This window comes from Podarcis erhardii (assembly GCF_964252035.2).
Source record: "Podarcis erhardii genome assembly, chromosome: 1".
In the NCBI taxonomy this organism is placed as follows: domain Eukaryota; kingdom Metazoa; phylum Chordata; class Lepidosauria; order Squamata; family Lacertidae; genus Podarcis; species Podarcis erhardii.
The window spans coordinates 51,753,153-51,768,984 of NC_138497.1; the positions used below are offsets into that span (position 1 = coordinate 51,753,153).

Here is a 15,832-nt window from a genome sequence, read left to right on the forward strand (position 1 = left end):
TTAACCTCTTGCATTTTTTGCTGATTTTTTTCACATAGATGTCACAATGGCAACTTCACTAAAGCTTGCCATTAAACATGGGCTAATACGGTTACGCATAAAAGTTGGCCAACAGCCACTATGACTTTTAGGGAGCCCAGTCATTTGCCATAACACATTGTCGACAGCTTAATCAGATACCAGGGCACTGTCTTCTGGGGTTCTAATTACATCCCTTGAAGCTGAAATTACAGCCTGCTTCCCTTCTATACCAATAGCTTCCCACACAGAGGTCCTCCATCAGCGCAGTGAGACGGCACTTGTGCAGCATAACAACGAGGTGTCAGACCAGCTTCTGCTTGCTTTCCATACACAGAGTACTATTCCTAGGAGCATCTGACAAAGTAGTATGTTCCACATCTACCTGTGTGTAGGAAAGAGCCAACTCTTGGGAGCATTTGTTCAACCTTCTAAATAAAAAAGAATGTGGTCTGGAAGGAAAAGGTGTCTGAGAATGCTTTGCAGGTTTTTTAAGTGAAAAAAAGAAGATTGAAATTTATAATATCAAAGGGAAACCTTGACATTGCCATAAAGAATGATATTCAGTTCTTTGAAATGGGTATCACTTCCCTTAGCAGCTAGGAGGATTCATCAGCAGGATTTTATCTATGTTTTGAGTCTGCTGGCTGTATTCCTTTCACCTGGAATTCAACACCTCTCCACTCTCCTCTGCCAAACCGATTCACACTTTATCAAGCACTAATGTTTTTGCCACCTCCACAGGGAAAGTGACCAGGGAGATGCATCCAAGTTCAGCTCTTCCAAAATGTGATGCCAAGACCAGCATCTCCAATTCACACTTTACAGGCAGTCCAGTTGTGTCTCCTGTACCTGTGAATTGAATTTAAGTGCTACATAACCCCAAATGCTTAAAACCAGAAGACTACAAAATGCCAGCTTTGAAGAGTGATTGCTCCCAAGCAGTCAATTAGCATCCAAGTTTTGATCAGATTTAACAGCTTTTTAAAAAACAATAATAATTAACGTTACAGGATCTAGGTATACAAGACCTAATTACTTGCATGCTAATTTGATCATCAAGGATCACAGGGAAAAGACTGGCATTCATTAACAAGCAGTGCCCCTCACTAAGACATAGATGGTGTAACATGAGCTTCAGAGTTACCACAGCCCCAGACAGAAATGCTTCATCAATGCTTCCATTCCTGTTCCAGCAATTACAGGTGCCCTGGTTTTTCTCAGTCGTGTAAGATAGGGCAGCTGAACTGCAAGGATAGGAAGGGAGAGTCTGATACTTCTCAAATGAAAAAGAGAAAAAGGAATATTTCTCTTGAATCTAAGCTCCTCTAAATATTCTACATAAACCCCACCACAGCTGGACCTGTAATTCAGGTTTGGGCAAGGTATGTTTAGTATTATTCCCGAGTCATCCATTCATGCTGGATTTATGTTGTGCTCTGACAAAATATAGACTATACCCACTGAAATATGTTACATACAACCCATCCACACCACTGGTGCAGTTGTTTTCTATAGAAATCTCTGGGCAGAAGGTAGAAAATCAGCAGTGTGTCGTGTTACTGGATACTATGGCTCCAGAAGCAGATCAAGTGGACCCAGATTCTCACACTTGCTCCTAAAAGAGTTTTATCCAGCCTTGTACTTAAACATTCACCTGGTAGTAAGTAGCCTTTATAAGGCTGATTATAAGTGCATGGGTTTACCACTATATTTAATACAGAATAGCTGCTACCATAACCACATGTATCTATTCAGAAAGAGGTGACCAATTAGAACAAAAAAATAATCAGATGAGTGAGTTTAGCTTCATATATATATATATATATATATATTTGCTTTCGTAGATTTTCACGGGTACAGGAATGCAGGTTTTGGTGTCCTCGGGTGTCTTCCCGTGTAAAAGTTGGGGTGTCTAGGCGACGTTTCGACGAGTGAGACCTCGTCGAAACGTCGCCTAGACACCCCAACTTTTACACGGGAAGACACCCGAGGACACCAAAACCTGCATATATATATATATATATATATATATGAGAAAAATCTATCACAGGGCCTTTATAACCTCAAAATTCACCACCATATAAAAAAAGAGGAAAGAATCAGCAAAGAGAGATTTCTGTGGACTTACATTAAATTTAATGTAGAAGTAATAGAAGGTAAAAACAAAACCCTATCTAGAATCTATGACATACTTTTAGAGTGGTATACAAAGGACGAGGAGGTGAAGGAGGCAATGATTAAATGGGCAATTGACTTTGGTTATAACATCGATTTTGAAAGGTGGCTGGAAGTGTGGAATTGTAACATAAAGTTTACAGCATGTATGTCTCTGAGAGAAAATGTTTGGAAGATGCTATATAGGTGGTACCACACCCCTGTGAAGTTGGCCAAAATGTATAGACTAAAAGATAAGAAATGCTGGAAATGTGGGGAGGTGGAGGGTGACCTATATCATCTATGGTGGACATGCAAAAAGGTGAAAGGCTTTTGGGAATCGGTTTACAATGAGCTTAAAAGAATATTTAAATACACTTTTCCCAAAAGACCCGAAGCCTTTTTGCTGAGAATGACGGGTAAAGATATTAAGAAAGAAGATAGAACGATATTCCTCTATGCCACCACAGCAGCGAGAATTTTATTGGCACAATATTGGAAAGGGGAAACTATCCCCAATATAAATGATTGGCAAATTAAAATGATAAAATATGCTGAGCTTGATAAATTAACAGGTAAACTAAGAGACCACGATGAACAGAAATCTCTGAAAAATTGGAGTAAATACTGGAACTATATTGGAATAAATGCTTAATGTGATTGGCGGGGTCAGAACAAATACTACCAGTGTGTGAATTTAGGTCTATAGATTAAAAATCAAATACGTAATGGAAGCAGATATTCGATACTTACCAAAAGGATGGAAGGAAGTCCAGGAGGCGGTTTCTGTGGGGTTTTTTTTTTTAAATCTTTTACTGTTTTGTGAAATAGCCAGATTAATCTATCTTTGTATAGTTAGAGAGAGGAAAAAGTTGGCTTGTATATCTTGACTCTTTTTTTTGTTACAATTTTTTCTTTTGTATTTGGTTGTATGTTTGTTATGTGCATAACCTTAATAAAAATGTATTTGGAAAAAAAAAAGAAAAAAAGAGAGATTTCTGTGGACTTAGGCCCGAATTTCTAACTATCCATGGCAAAGTTCACAAACATTGTGAAACAAAATGAAAGTTTATTCAGGGAAAACATGAATTCATTTATATACAGTGCATTTGGTTGATATGACCATGATGGTCAAAACAAACTACAAACATACAATGCATTCTAGTTTGGTTATCCATTGATTTAACTTTTAGAGCCATCAACTGCCATATTATGGGAGAATGCCTAGGAATAAAGGCAGGCAGACTACAGATCAGCCCAATTTCAAGTAGGTCACAATAGAACTACCCATCCCTGGGTGTTTGGAGCACCCCCAGCATAGCTGATAATAGTGTGCAATTTTAGCCCTTGCTTCTTCTCTTTTTAATTATGTTCATTCTGTGCAAGGGTACCTTCAGAGGCATTCATACTTGGCAAGGGGAATCCCAGAAGCACGTGTACACTGCTGGCCTGCATGTGCAAAACTAGATTCAAGCTGTAGCAAGAAGGAAGGCAAACAGTATTTGTGGTCAGCTCAGCCCAAAAAGTGGGGCTTCGGGCAGTGGCAGCAGTAGTGGTGAGGACTTGCTAGCCATCCCCCATCAGCTGCCTACCTGCAATTGGGGTAGCATTAGCGCATTAGATCTGCTGGTCCCTTCAGCTTCTCCCGAAATGGCTTGGTCTGAGACTGGACCAGCAACATAACTGCAGCCAGTGCACTTTTAGCTCTTCCTTTCTACTTGTGGCACTCTTGGAGCCTAGATTATGTTAGCCATCACAAATCTTCCAGTCATGGAAATCATTGGTATCAGGTCACTTGTCAGCACACACAAGAACTATACACCAAGGGATTCCTGAACTGCGGTCATGGTGTGTCTGTGGATTTGTGGTTGAAGATGAAAAATGGCACAGCCATCATAATAAATGTTAATTCTGTTTTTTAAATTGTATTTATATCACTTCTTTTATTTCTTAATCACTCAGCATCCAGCACAATGCACCACACTTGCTACAATAGGCAGAAAAATAATTAAGCAGTCCCCTAAGAACCTCAGCAATTTTCAAGTGATCTGTGAGACAAAAAAGGTAGGAAACCATGCTGTACACTAAAGAAAGAGTTTTCTGTGGGTTCACATTCCTATACTGTGTGACTTTTCCAGCTGACAGACTCTGGAAATCTCCAAACCTGAAATCTGCCACTGTTGTCCAAAAAGCAACACAGAGATTACAAAGAGAGTCCCTATGGTATAATGGTTAGAATGCCAGATTAGGACCTCAGATACCAGTGTTAAAATCCCCACTCTGCCATGAAGTTTACTGGGGTGCTTGGGCTAATAGCGCTCTCTCTCCCCCTAACCTACCTCACAGGGTTGTTGTGAACATAAAATGGCCAAGAAGAGAACCATGTATTTCACCTTCAGCTCCTTGGAGGAAAGGCAGGATATAAACATAAAAGTTGTGTTTGAATATGAGATCAGTATTTCCAGTTATGTTACACAGGGCCTGAGGGTAAACAGCACATTGGAAAGGACAACCCTAAGAACCATACAAATACAGTAGTGAACCTGGCAAGGATGTTTCTTCTTCCCTGATACCGCCTCCTCCATTTCTGTCTCCCAGACAAATGCCAGCAGCCCAGTTCCTTCCAATATTTAGGTGCCATGAGGGAATAGCAAGCTCAGTGTCACAATGAGGCAGAAGGCTATAGCCTTTGTTTTTGTAACCTCAACTAGTTTCAAAAGCTACTAGTCCTTGTCAACAGGCAATGACACCCAGGGACATTTTGTGAAGCACTTGGTGGAGGCATGGGGTGGGTGGGGAGCTATTAACTTTTCCCACAAAAACAGGGGGGTGGAGGCACACTCACACTCTACAAACAGATATAACAACACTTTCATTTGTTGAATGAATGTGCTCAAGGATTAACCAGTGAGAAAGAAAAAATAGTTTTTGAGGGGCAAGAACAAGAGCTGCACTTGATGTTTACAGTTTGCAATGCAGGTCAATGCTTTAGATGCTCCCCAAGACAAGGAATATGAATAGGCAGGGACAACCCTTGAGTGCATCCTCCCGCACCTACAAGTAACCAAGACGCTCTACCTTCCTTCCTATTAATTCGCAGCACCCACCAGCTCTTGATACCGCGCGTTCCAAAACCCCAACGCTGCAGGCTGGAATCCCGGGCTGCTAGTCTCATGTACACTTGGCGCTGAGAAAACGGGGAGCGGGCAGAGAAGAGGGGAATCACCTCCACACGTTCCATGACTCCACTCCGGCTCCCGAATACGGCGGGGCAGGTAACCGGACTGAAGAGGTCGCGTCAGGCGATCTCCAGGACGCGCCCCAGGTGGGAATCGGGGCACCCCGGCGTCACCCAAGAACCAGGACCTGCGCCCCATTTTTTGGGAGAGCTCGCCCACCCGCTCACCTGCGGCCGAAGATCTTAAGCCCCGTAAACCTCTTCTTGCTGTGCCTCCGCGCGGGGACCTTCTCCGGCTCCGGACACATGGAGCTCTCCGAGCTAGCGGAGGACGGCGAGCTGGAGCAGGCGGCGGCCGCCGCCGCGGCACCACCACCACCGGCAGCGCCGCCGCTGCCCAAGTCCCTCTCGGTGCCCTCCTGCGGCTCCATGTGCCTGCCGGCTGCGCTGCTCGCTCACCTGCCCGGCAGGACGCCAGTCATTCCCGCGGGAGAAGACGGCGGCGATCGGGCTCACAAGGAAGCGGAGGCGGAGGCAGCCTCTCGCCCGAGTCCATGAATCCGTTGCCAAGGCGGGCGAGAGGCGGAAAGCGGCGCCAGGCTGCCTCGTCCGAGGGCGAATCTGCGGGGCAGCTCCCCAAGAACAGCAGCAGCAGTCAACTGGCGCGCCACAGCTTCGCGCGTCCCCGCGGTGGGCGCTGCATCCCCGTCTCAGCCCTCGGCTGCAATCCCCGGCGCGCCTCGTCGGGAAACTGGAGCGCTGCAGGAAGTATCAGCAGCAAGCAAGGTAAGCGCCCGAGGACCCCAGATAGCTGCCCGGGAAGCTGCCTCCTCGCAGCCCGAACACCCAGGCAAACGCAGGCGGCCAGCTCCACCTGCCGTTCCCACGTGCGCACTGCATGCGCAGCAGCCGGCAGCAGACCGAGGGGCGGGTCGGAATAACAGCGGCCGCGCAAGGGAAGGCCCCGAGGAGCGCCCTCCCCTCCAGGCACCCGGCGGGAGAAATAGAACTGACACACGGACACATCTCTGCTCAAGGAAGACTAGGGGACAGATCTGGGTGCAGCGTGGCCTGTGCAACTGTAGGAGTTGCTTGCATCCATGGGGGATCCGCAGGCCAGCGAGGGACTGTGGCCCAGGGCTGGCGGGTTGGTTGGTTGGTGGCAGCGCCACGGAGTGACGAAGAAGTGCTTTTGCCCTAAGCATCTGGATTTGTCGGACCTAGCAGGGTGTTCTCACCGTTCTGCCGCTGCTAATGGGAGCCTGCCGGCTCATTTGCAGTCTCAGGCCACGTGCCTGAACAGAGCAAACAGACTGCAATACTTTACAGGGAATGGAAGCTAAAGAGAGAATACGTACTCAAACAAACAAAAAGTTTAATTCGGTTTGGACCGAAAACACAAAGCTAAGCATGAATCAGGGGTGCCAACTTGAATAAAATATTGTGCCCCACATACACACACTATTTGAATGGGAACGCACATCAACTTTGTGGGTGTCCAGCCCCCTCAAATATTTTATTGTGGGGGCTTAAGCCCCCACGGCCCCTAAAAATTGATTCCTATGGCATGACAATAACTTTTGGCGCTGGTGATCACCTACATGCAAAGGCACTTGGTATCAGTTACCTATGGAAATATCCCTGCAAAGCAATTTGAGGTCTCCCCCCCGTGAGCCAGGACTTTGCTTGTTTGGTTTGTGCCTCCATTGGTGGAAACTAAAGACATCAAGTGTCTCCAAGCAATTTTTCACATTTTGTGTATTTCCCCACTACTGCCTTTAGCCTAAGCTGCCCTCTGTAATTCCTGGAGCCTAGCCTTCAGCCTTATGTGAGTGCAATGTGGGGCATTATGAACGAGCCAGGGTGCAACTTCCTCCTAGAGGCTTCACTATTCTGCTTCTCTGAGATTCCTCCCTGGAATTTCCAGATTAGATTAGACAAACAGGACCTGCAACAACAAAAATTAAGTGTACTGGTAACTTCCTAGCAGAGTTCCTGCCAGCCATCAAGTAATGCTCTCCTCCAGAATGCTGTGTTGCATTCTATTTCACTCTGCACCACCACCACGTTTTTTGTTTTCTGACTGACGCTCAGCATTCCATGGATACCAAGAATGCTCAGTCACCATAGGGCTGTGCCTCATTAATTGTGGTGTTTTCAAAAGGGTTTTCAGTTGGTTGGTTGGTTGGTTGGTTGGTTCGTACTTCTGCAATTCTTGGGGTACATAAAACACAGGAAGCTGCATTATACTGAATGAGACAATCGGTCCATCTAGCTCAGTATTAACCACATTGACTTGGTAGCATTTCTCCAGGGGGGAGTCTCTCCCAGCCCAATCTAGACTGGGATTGAACCTGGGACCTTCTGCATGCAAAGCAGAGGCTCTAGCACGGAGCTATGGGCCTCCCCCCAAATATACCAGTCATTCTGATACCTCTTCTTTTTTTTCTGTGGTTCTGTTTTGGCTTCATTTCTGTTGACATCACTTAATTTCACTAACATGGAAATGATTAGATTTGCATTCCCATATTCTTCAAAACTCTCAGCTATTTTGATTACCGTATTTTTTGCTCTATAACTCACTTTTCCCCTCCTAAAAAGTAAGGGGAAATGTGTGTGCACCTTATGGAGCGAATGCAGGCTGCACAGCTATCCCAGAAGCCAGAACAGCAAGAGGGATTGGTGCTTTCATTGTGCAGCGATCCCTCTTGCTGTTCTGGCTTCTGAGATTCAGAATATTTTTTTTCTTGTTTTCCTCCTCCAAAAACTAGGTGCGTTTTGTGGTCTGGTGCGTCTTATAGAGCAAAAAATATGGTAATTACCAGTATCTTTCTCTTTGGAGTTACACTTGTGTGCATCTATTTTGCCTTACATTATGGCAGTTCTTCATGGCAGCAGGGCTGTATGTGAGCAGCACAAATCCCAGCTAAGGCTTGTGATCACAGTCTCACTATAAATTAGAACAGGACAGAACAAATTGCCCACAACATAACAAATTGTGGCCCACAAAACATTAGCTTGTTAACTTCCTGCTCATGGCAGGAAGAATGCTTGTGACTTGCATTTGGAAACATCTTGAGGGAGTCATAACAGGAGCCTGATACAGCAGGTTTCGTTCCTAGCTATATCAGAGAAGCTGACACAAAAAATTAACTTGTTCAATGGCTAAACAAAGCAAGACACATTCTATTCAGTGTGGTTTAATTTTCTTTTATTAGGGGCAGATGGGGCTTGTCAACCTTCTCAGTGATGGAATGCCCTCCCATCAGATGTCAAACAGATAAACAACTACAGTGGTACCTCGGGTTACATACGCTTCAGGTTACATATGCTTCAGGTTACACACTCTGCTAACCCAGAAATAGTGCTTCAGGTTAAGAACTTTGCTTCAGGATAAGAACAGAAATCGGGTCCGGCGGCACGGCAGCAGCAGGAGGCCCCATTAGCTAAAGTGGTGCTTCAGGTTAAGAACAGTTTCAGGTTAAGAACAGACCTCCGGAACGAATTAAGTACTTAACCCGAGGTACCACTGTATATGACTTTTAGAAGAGGCAGCCCTGTATAGGGAAGTTTTTAATGTTTGATGTTTTATTTTGCTGGAAGTCGCCACAGTGGCTAGAGCAATCCAGTCAGATGGGCAGCATACTGTATTATCTATTATTATTATTATTAAAAGTGCTGTAGCATAATAGGCCCTTTATCTTGCACAAAGCCCACACGCCCTGCTTTGTAATCTCTTAAACTGTGAGGCTGGATTTCTGGTTCCTGACTGTGACACAACTGATACAGCTTTGCTTCAACTGAATATGCTCAATATGTACTCGTGGTGTTTTTTTTTTTTAAAAAAAATGTTGTTTGGATTCTTCCAAGGACTACATGAGTTATATTTGAGCTAAGATTTATTTTTCTGCATCACAATCCTAGCATGTGTTTTGACATCTTATGCACACAGAACCTGGCAAGAAAAGGAGGTCACCTGGTCCAGCCCATCAAGTCTTCCCAAGATGAAAATAATCTCATACCGAGTGCAGAACTATTATCCAAGTTTACAAATCTCCAGTAGATCTCTTACCCAGTGTTATAAACCTCTGCTGTCTTAGAGGTCTGATAAGTGTAAGAGCAATCACTATGAAGACACCACTTGGATTAAGAGTTTAGATGCTTCAAGCAAAAAGCCAGGAAAAGAAAGATGGAGAGGAGTGGGAATCCCGAGTTAACCACTGAACAGTATTGGTGGGGAATGTATATCCCCAAATATGGTAGCCACTTCCACTCAGGCTGCCCTCAAAGACTTTTCAAGCAGCAAATGTTCTTATAATAATAATTGTATTATTTATATGCCACCCATTAACATAGCCAAAGCCAGATTATGCATGGTGCAATTGGAGTGATTGCCCCCGGGGCTGTGCCTTTCATAATTATTATTTTAAAGTAAGTCTCTAGCCCTTCCAGAAGGCAAGTTGTTAATCAAAATGTGCAGCCTGACTACAGATAAAGAATTTCCTGAAGTCAGGGACACAGGTTTTGCATTACTGTGTTTCATCATGCCACTGCTTTTAAGATCCTTGCCATTTCATGAGACAGAGCATAATGAATCGAGTTATCCTTGCAGCTTGCCCAGACCAACTCAGATGTTCTCGGGAACATTCAACTAAGAAACCATTCCATCTGCATGAGTGCTCTCAAGGGGATAAATTCAGACATCTTCAGTGGGTCACAGGGTATGTGTGTGAGGGAAGATGCAGTACAGTGTGGTAGAGTGGAATGTATGGAGTGAACAGCAACACATTATGTTTGTGGCTAGACATTCCCCTCTCCCTCCATCCCATTGCTTCTTGCTCTGAATAGTTGCTTGCTGTCTGTTTTGCTTTTCCCCTCTCACCTAGATCTGGTATTCAAAGGCCTACCACTCTGTGGTTTTAGAAATGGAAAGCTACGTACCACTTTGCCGTATCGCTCAACATGCAGACTATTTATGCTCACCAAGGGAGATGGTGACTTCACCTAGGAAACCCACACCTGTTCCCTGGAAATGGGAGCAGCTGTCAACATCATCACTCCCTCAAACCCACACAACACACACACACACACACACACCTCTTTCCTTTTTTGCAAAGCAAATGAACTTCACAGCCAGCTCCTTCCTTTCTTCTTGAGTTTTCACACATCAGCTCACTGGGAGCCCAGCATAAACGCAAGCCAGGCCAGCTCAGTACATTTTGCTGCGTGAGGCAAAAGGCAAGTGCACACACACACACACACACACACACACCCTATTCCATGTACAGAAGCCAACTGGGCAGGCAGCTAAATCTTACTTTCAATACTGGCAATGGGGTAGCACCTTCTACAGCACCCGAGAGCAGCAGCTAGTGTCAAGAGTGCAGAGCAGATTGTGTGGCACCCTCATCTCGGTCCACTCCCCGCCATTGAAGCGACTGTCACACAACATTTACATGCCACTTGTTAATACCTCAAAGCAGTTCACAGAAATAATAATACCATTTTGTCAGTAAAAAGTTTCTGCCTGACAATAGTGTGAGCCCTGGATGGGAGCAAGTTTGGAGAGCATCCCTGGAGAGGGGAGGGAGGTCATTGATGGAACCCTTCCAGTTCCAACCACAAAAAAGTCTCAGGGGGAGAGCCCCAAACACACCCTCCTTACTCCCCACAACAGTATCTAGGAAGAAATGAGGACACCCCCTTTGCAGCTCCATCATAACAATGACTTCTTGAGGGGAAAACATTCAGGATTCCTGGAACCGCATTTGCTTCCCCGCCCCCATTTCCTCTCCTCTCAGGACACCCTGCATCCTACCAGCCTCTCGGATATATGTTAAAGCCATTAGCACGGGAGGAGGAGCAGCCTGGCCGGCTGGTCCCCTACTCCACACAGGCCTCCCTTCCTCCACGTAGGCGGCGAATGGCCCCAAGGGGAGGAAGGGATTCCATGGCAAAGGCCCTTTCCCTCCACAATAGCAGGATGTAAACAACAGCTCTCCGTGCGAGAGACCAGGGCGTCAGCCCAGACGGCGAGAGGAAATCAGCAGAGTCCCAGCCTGGCCGGCCGGCAGTACCTGGCGACGGTGCTTTTCCCGGGGGGGCTCCGCGGGACATCCCACGACCGGTGCCACCACATCTGCCCTTCGGGGACGGGCAGGTCCTCCTCAGACCACCTCGGACCTCCTCTGCGCCGCCTCGCCGCCCCTCTTCCCGCGGCCGGGCTGCGGAGTCATTCCCGGCAGGGCAGACCCTCGCCAGCAGCTCCTTGCCATCAGGTCCGCAGCGCGGGGCACACTGGCTTTGTTCGCGCGCTCTCTCTCCACCCTGTTCCTCTTTTTATGGGCTTCCTGAAAGGGTAGCAGGCAGCCTGAGACGGCCGCCGCCGCCGCCGCCGCCGCTGCACCACGCTGTGCAAAGCATACACGCGCACCGATTCCCAGCCCTGAGCAGCCCACGTTGCTCCTCTCAGGCGAGAGAAGCCTCGACGCCGAAGCCTCTCTGCTCAGACTTGGGCAAGTGGCAACAAGTTCCCGTCGTACAAGTCTCTCTCGGGTGGCGAGAATTCTCCCTCAGGGCAGAAGCGCCTCCTTACGACAGCGGAGGAAACTCCTCACAGGCTTTTCCCCCGTTGGGAAATGGCCATCTGAATGCGTTAGGTCGGCTACTCTGGCTACACACTACAGAGAGGCCATGGTATTTCTTCCCTCGCTTGGGGAACAACCAGAAGCACGCTCGCTCCCCTTTCTGGCCCTTGCCCTGCTAACCAATGAAGGGCGTCGGCGTACTAAGCACTTTGACACGTTGGGCTGCCTGGTGGGGGGACAGCAAAGAGCACCCCTTCTCAGCAGCAGATTTGGGGTGGGGTGGGGTGGGGCAGATCCCTGCACAGGGTGCCAAGCCAAAGGGGCTCAAAACTGAGAAGATTCATAATTGAGAAGATCTATTTGGGGACGCCAAAGTTTGGCCTCGCACAGTGTGAGGAAATAGATCTTTTGGGCCTGATTTGTTAGTCTTTTTGAGAAACTGGTGGGATTCCTGAGTACTGAAGCTGAGAACAGGTGTCCCTTATTAGGCCTTCAAGGCTAAGGCTAATGAGAGTGGGGTGATCCAAACACCATGAAGGGAGGGGTGAGTGCTTGTTATCTTCAAAGCTCTACCAATTAAGCCCTATGATTGGGCATATCAGGTCTTATGATTCAGGTCAGTTTTGCTTAAACTCGGGGTTTGGGCTATTGTAGACAGCGCTCATCGTGCAATGATCACTGCTACCGGTCATGCTGCCCAACTGAATTCTGTTCTATGCTCAGGAACCTCTTGCTCAACTTGCACCACCTTGAGTGCTAGCTAATTAATAACCAGACAAGACAGTCTTGTTGCTTTCTTTGCTTCTGAGTAGATTTAACTTGTGTTGTCATTTGAAGCCTTTTTCTTTGATGAACCTTGTTTTTTAAATAAAGTTTTTATGTGTTTTTGAAGAACAGCTTTTTGTTTGAGCTCTTGGACCTGTTAACCTTGGCTGCACCTTAGAGACAGGCCTTTCCTCACACTCAGGGTGCCATATTACGAAAGATTACCAAAGTCCACCCCTGACCCTCTCCTAAGTAAAGGTACATAGTACCAGTGCTATTTTTCTAGAAAAAGTGGTGCAGGAGCTTGCCATTAACTTCTCCCTTATTCTCTTAGAATGGCAATTATTATAAATTAATTTGGAGATGGTATTTAGCACTAGTCAGATTAAATCAAATAAACAAGGAATATTCGGTGTTATGTTGGAGGGGATGCCAGGAAACGGAATTATGTTCACATGTGGTGGGGGTGTAAATATGTAAAAAAAAAATTGGAAAGGGTGTTGAAGGAGATAACAGAAATGACTGGGTTAAAGCTGACCAATTTACGATGGGGTGGAAGGTTCACAAGCTATGAAGGACTTGCTCATAAATTTACTGACAGCTGCGCAAATTATTATAGCTAGGAAGTGGAAGTGGCAAGCAGAATATAAAACGGAAGAGTGGTATAAAGAGGTGTGGGATATAGCTATTAATGATAAATTAACATGTGCCATTAAGGTAAGACGGGGAATATGCAGGAGAAATTATTTTGAGGAGATATGGAGGGTGTTTGTAGAATTTGTACAGTTAAAACAGAAAGGGGTCAAACCATCACAAGAGGTGTTTAAATTTTGGGAGGTTGGATAGTTGTAATGGAATGGTCTCGGTGGTGGGGTGCACACCTTTATTCTTATTTATTTATGATTATTACTTTGTAAAAAAATTTTTTTAAGAGAATGTGTTAAAATAATTAAAAAAGAAAGAATGGCATTGAGGTGTGCACACCTGAGAGGTGCCGGAGCTCCGGTTGGGAAAAAAAGCCCTGCATAGTACCAAGGCTGGCCAAGTTATTTTGGCACCTGAATCAGGAAATCCCACAAGCACTATTTCCCAGCAGAAAAAATACACTCTTACTATAACTAACAAGTTGCTTGTCCTCTGTGATGTCCAAAATCATCTGCCACCTCACTCTGACTTTTACCTAGCACTTTAAATATGCTTTCTATGGACTCGTCTGCACTAAACATTTAAAGCAGTATTATACCACTTTAAACAGTCATGGCTTCCCAGCCACCACTACCCAATAATTCTGGAGGCTGTAATTTGTCAAAGGTGCCAAGAGCTGTTAGGAGAGTCTTATTCCCCTCAGAGAGCTACAGTCCTCAAAGTGATTGAACAACCAATGCCTCTTCCAAGGGAACACTGGAAATCACAGCTCTGTGTGGGGCATGGAGGTCTCCTAACAAATCTCAGTACCCTTAACAAACTACAGTTCCCAGGAGTCTTTGTGGGAAGCGGTGATGGTTTAAAGTGGTGCGTTACTGCCATAAATGCATAATGTAGATGGGGCCCAGGTTACTGTCTTTGCTGTCACAGCAGCCCCGGGAGGCAGGTCTCTTGTTATTTCTATGTTATAAAGAAAGAAACTGAGATTGAGAGGTGTGACACTTCCCAAAGGTCAATGTTCGTGGTGGAAAAGGAACTTGTACCCTGATCCAAATTCAGTGCTCTGCACTGGCTCTCACAGAGTTGTAGAAGATGGCCAAATGCAAAGTCTAAGTTTGCATACAAAGCGGTTTCTCCCCTGCCCGCCACCAAAAATGGCACACTTTCAGTTTTAGCAATCTCCCTACCACCACCTACATCAATAAGAGCCATAAATTTAAACAAAAAAAGCCCACCAGAATTTTCTAATTCCTTCAAAGATATGAAGGGAGTGTTGTATAAGACAGAAGACAAGTGAAGGAGCTAAACAGCAGACCCAAGAATGAAATTAGATACAGTGGTACTTCAGGTTAAGTACTTAATTCATTCCGGAGGTCCGTTCTTAACCTGAAACTGTTCTTAACCTGAAGCACCACTTTAGCTAATAGGGCCTCCTGCTGCCGCCGCGCCGCCAGAGCACGATTTCTGTTCTCATCCTGAAGCAAAGTTCTTAACCCGAGGTACTATTTCTGGGTTAGCAGAGTCTGTAACCTGAAGTGTATGTAACCTGAAGCGTATGTAACCCGAGGTACCACTGTATTATGTTATTCACATCTCCAGTCCTTGCTGACCGATTCCCCCTTGCCCCAATAAGTAACCAGTAAAAAATGGGACTGTGGTGTGAAAAGAAAGTTTTCTTTATCTTTAGATGAACGCTTAGTATTTCTATTGTTATTTTTTTATTGCATTTCTTGTTTTATAATTATATTTATATTTTTATTCTACCGTAAATTGATTTAGGATGCCTTTTGAATGTTGTGAAATGATACATAAATATAACAAACGAAACTAAAACTAAGCTTTGCCCTGCTTCAGGCTTGATCTAAATCAGAAAAGGGCACACCTGCAATTTGTAATAAAACAAAAGTATTATTTTCTGGTGAAGGCAGATCTTGCCACAATAACACATGGGTTCATTACTTCCCTGCTGAAAAATGGTCAGAAACCTCTGGTGACACAAGAATGCAACACGTAGGATGCTGATGGGACCACATTTTTGATCTTCATGTTACATCTGAATTGCATCAAGTTCATTGGCTCCCCAACTTGTTTCCAGATCCGTTTGAAAGTGCTAGTTTTGGCCTTTAAATATCTAAATGGTTTAGGACGTGGACTGTGCTTTATTGATTTTTGCTGTATTTTGATTGTGTGAAGCTTTGAAACTTTGAAAATGCTGTGAAACTGAAAGGAATGAACAACAAAAAAAAACCCCTAAGCTACATTTCCCAGCACTATCTTGCAAAACAAATATAACAGACATAATTTAAACTAACCCTCCACTGTTCTACGGCCTCCTCCAGAATTTCCTAAGATTTCATAGGAAAACAGATGCAAAGTTTACAGTTTACACGTTCATGTGACTTAGCTAAAACTCCATGAGGAATTGAAAGTACAGTGGTACCTCGGGTTAATAACTTAATTCGTTCTGGAGGTCCATTCTTAA

General features: G+C 45.2%; 1 protein-coding gene across 6 annotated transcripts in view; it reads right to left on the minus strand.

The window, feature by feature from the left end:
• DGKZ (diacylglycerol kinase zeta) overlaps positions 1-15,832 on the minus strand; it is a 139,113-nt gene that overhangs the window by 103,000 nt on the left and 20,281 nt on the right. For 2 of the 6 annotated variants that reach the window (XM_081834059.1, XM_081834058.1), the window contains exon 1: positions 5,582-5,806. The exons of 2 other annotated variants lie outside the window; for them this stretch is intronic. In XM_081834059.1, coding sequence (XP_081690185.1) covers positions 5,582-5,784 — 203 coding nt within the window. In that variant the 5' untranslated portion in view covers positions 5,785-5,806. Of the gene's footprint in view, positions 1-5,581; positions 5,807-11,430; positions 12,096-15,832 lie in introns of those variants that run through there. 2 more of the 6 variants (XM_081834061.1, XM_081834060.1) reach the window with 2 other exon arrangements.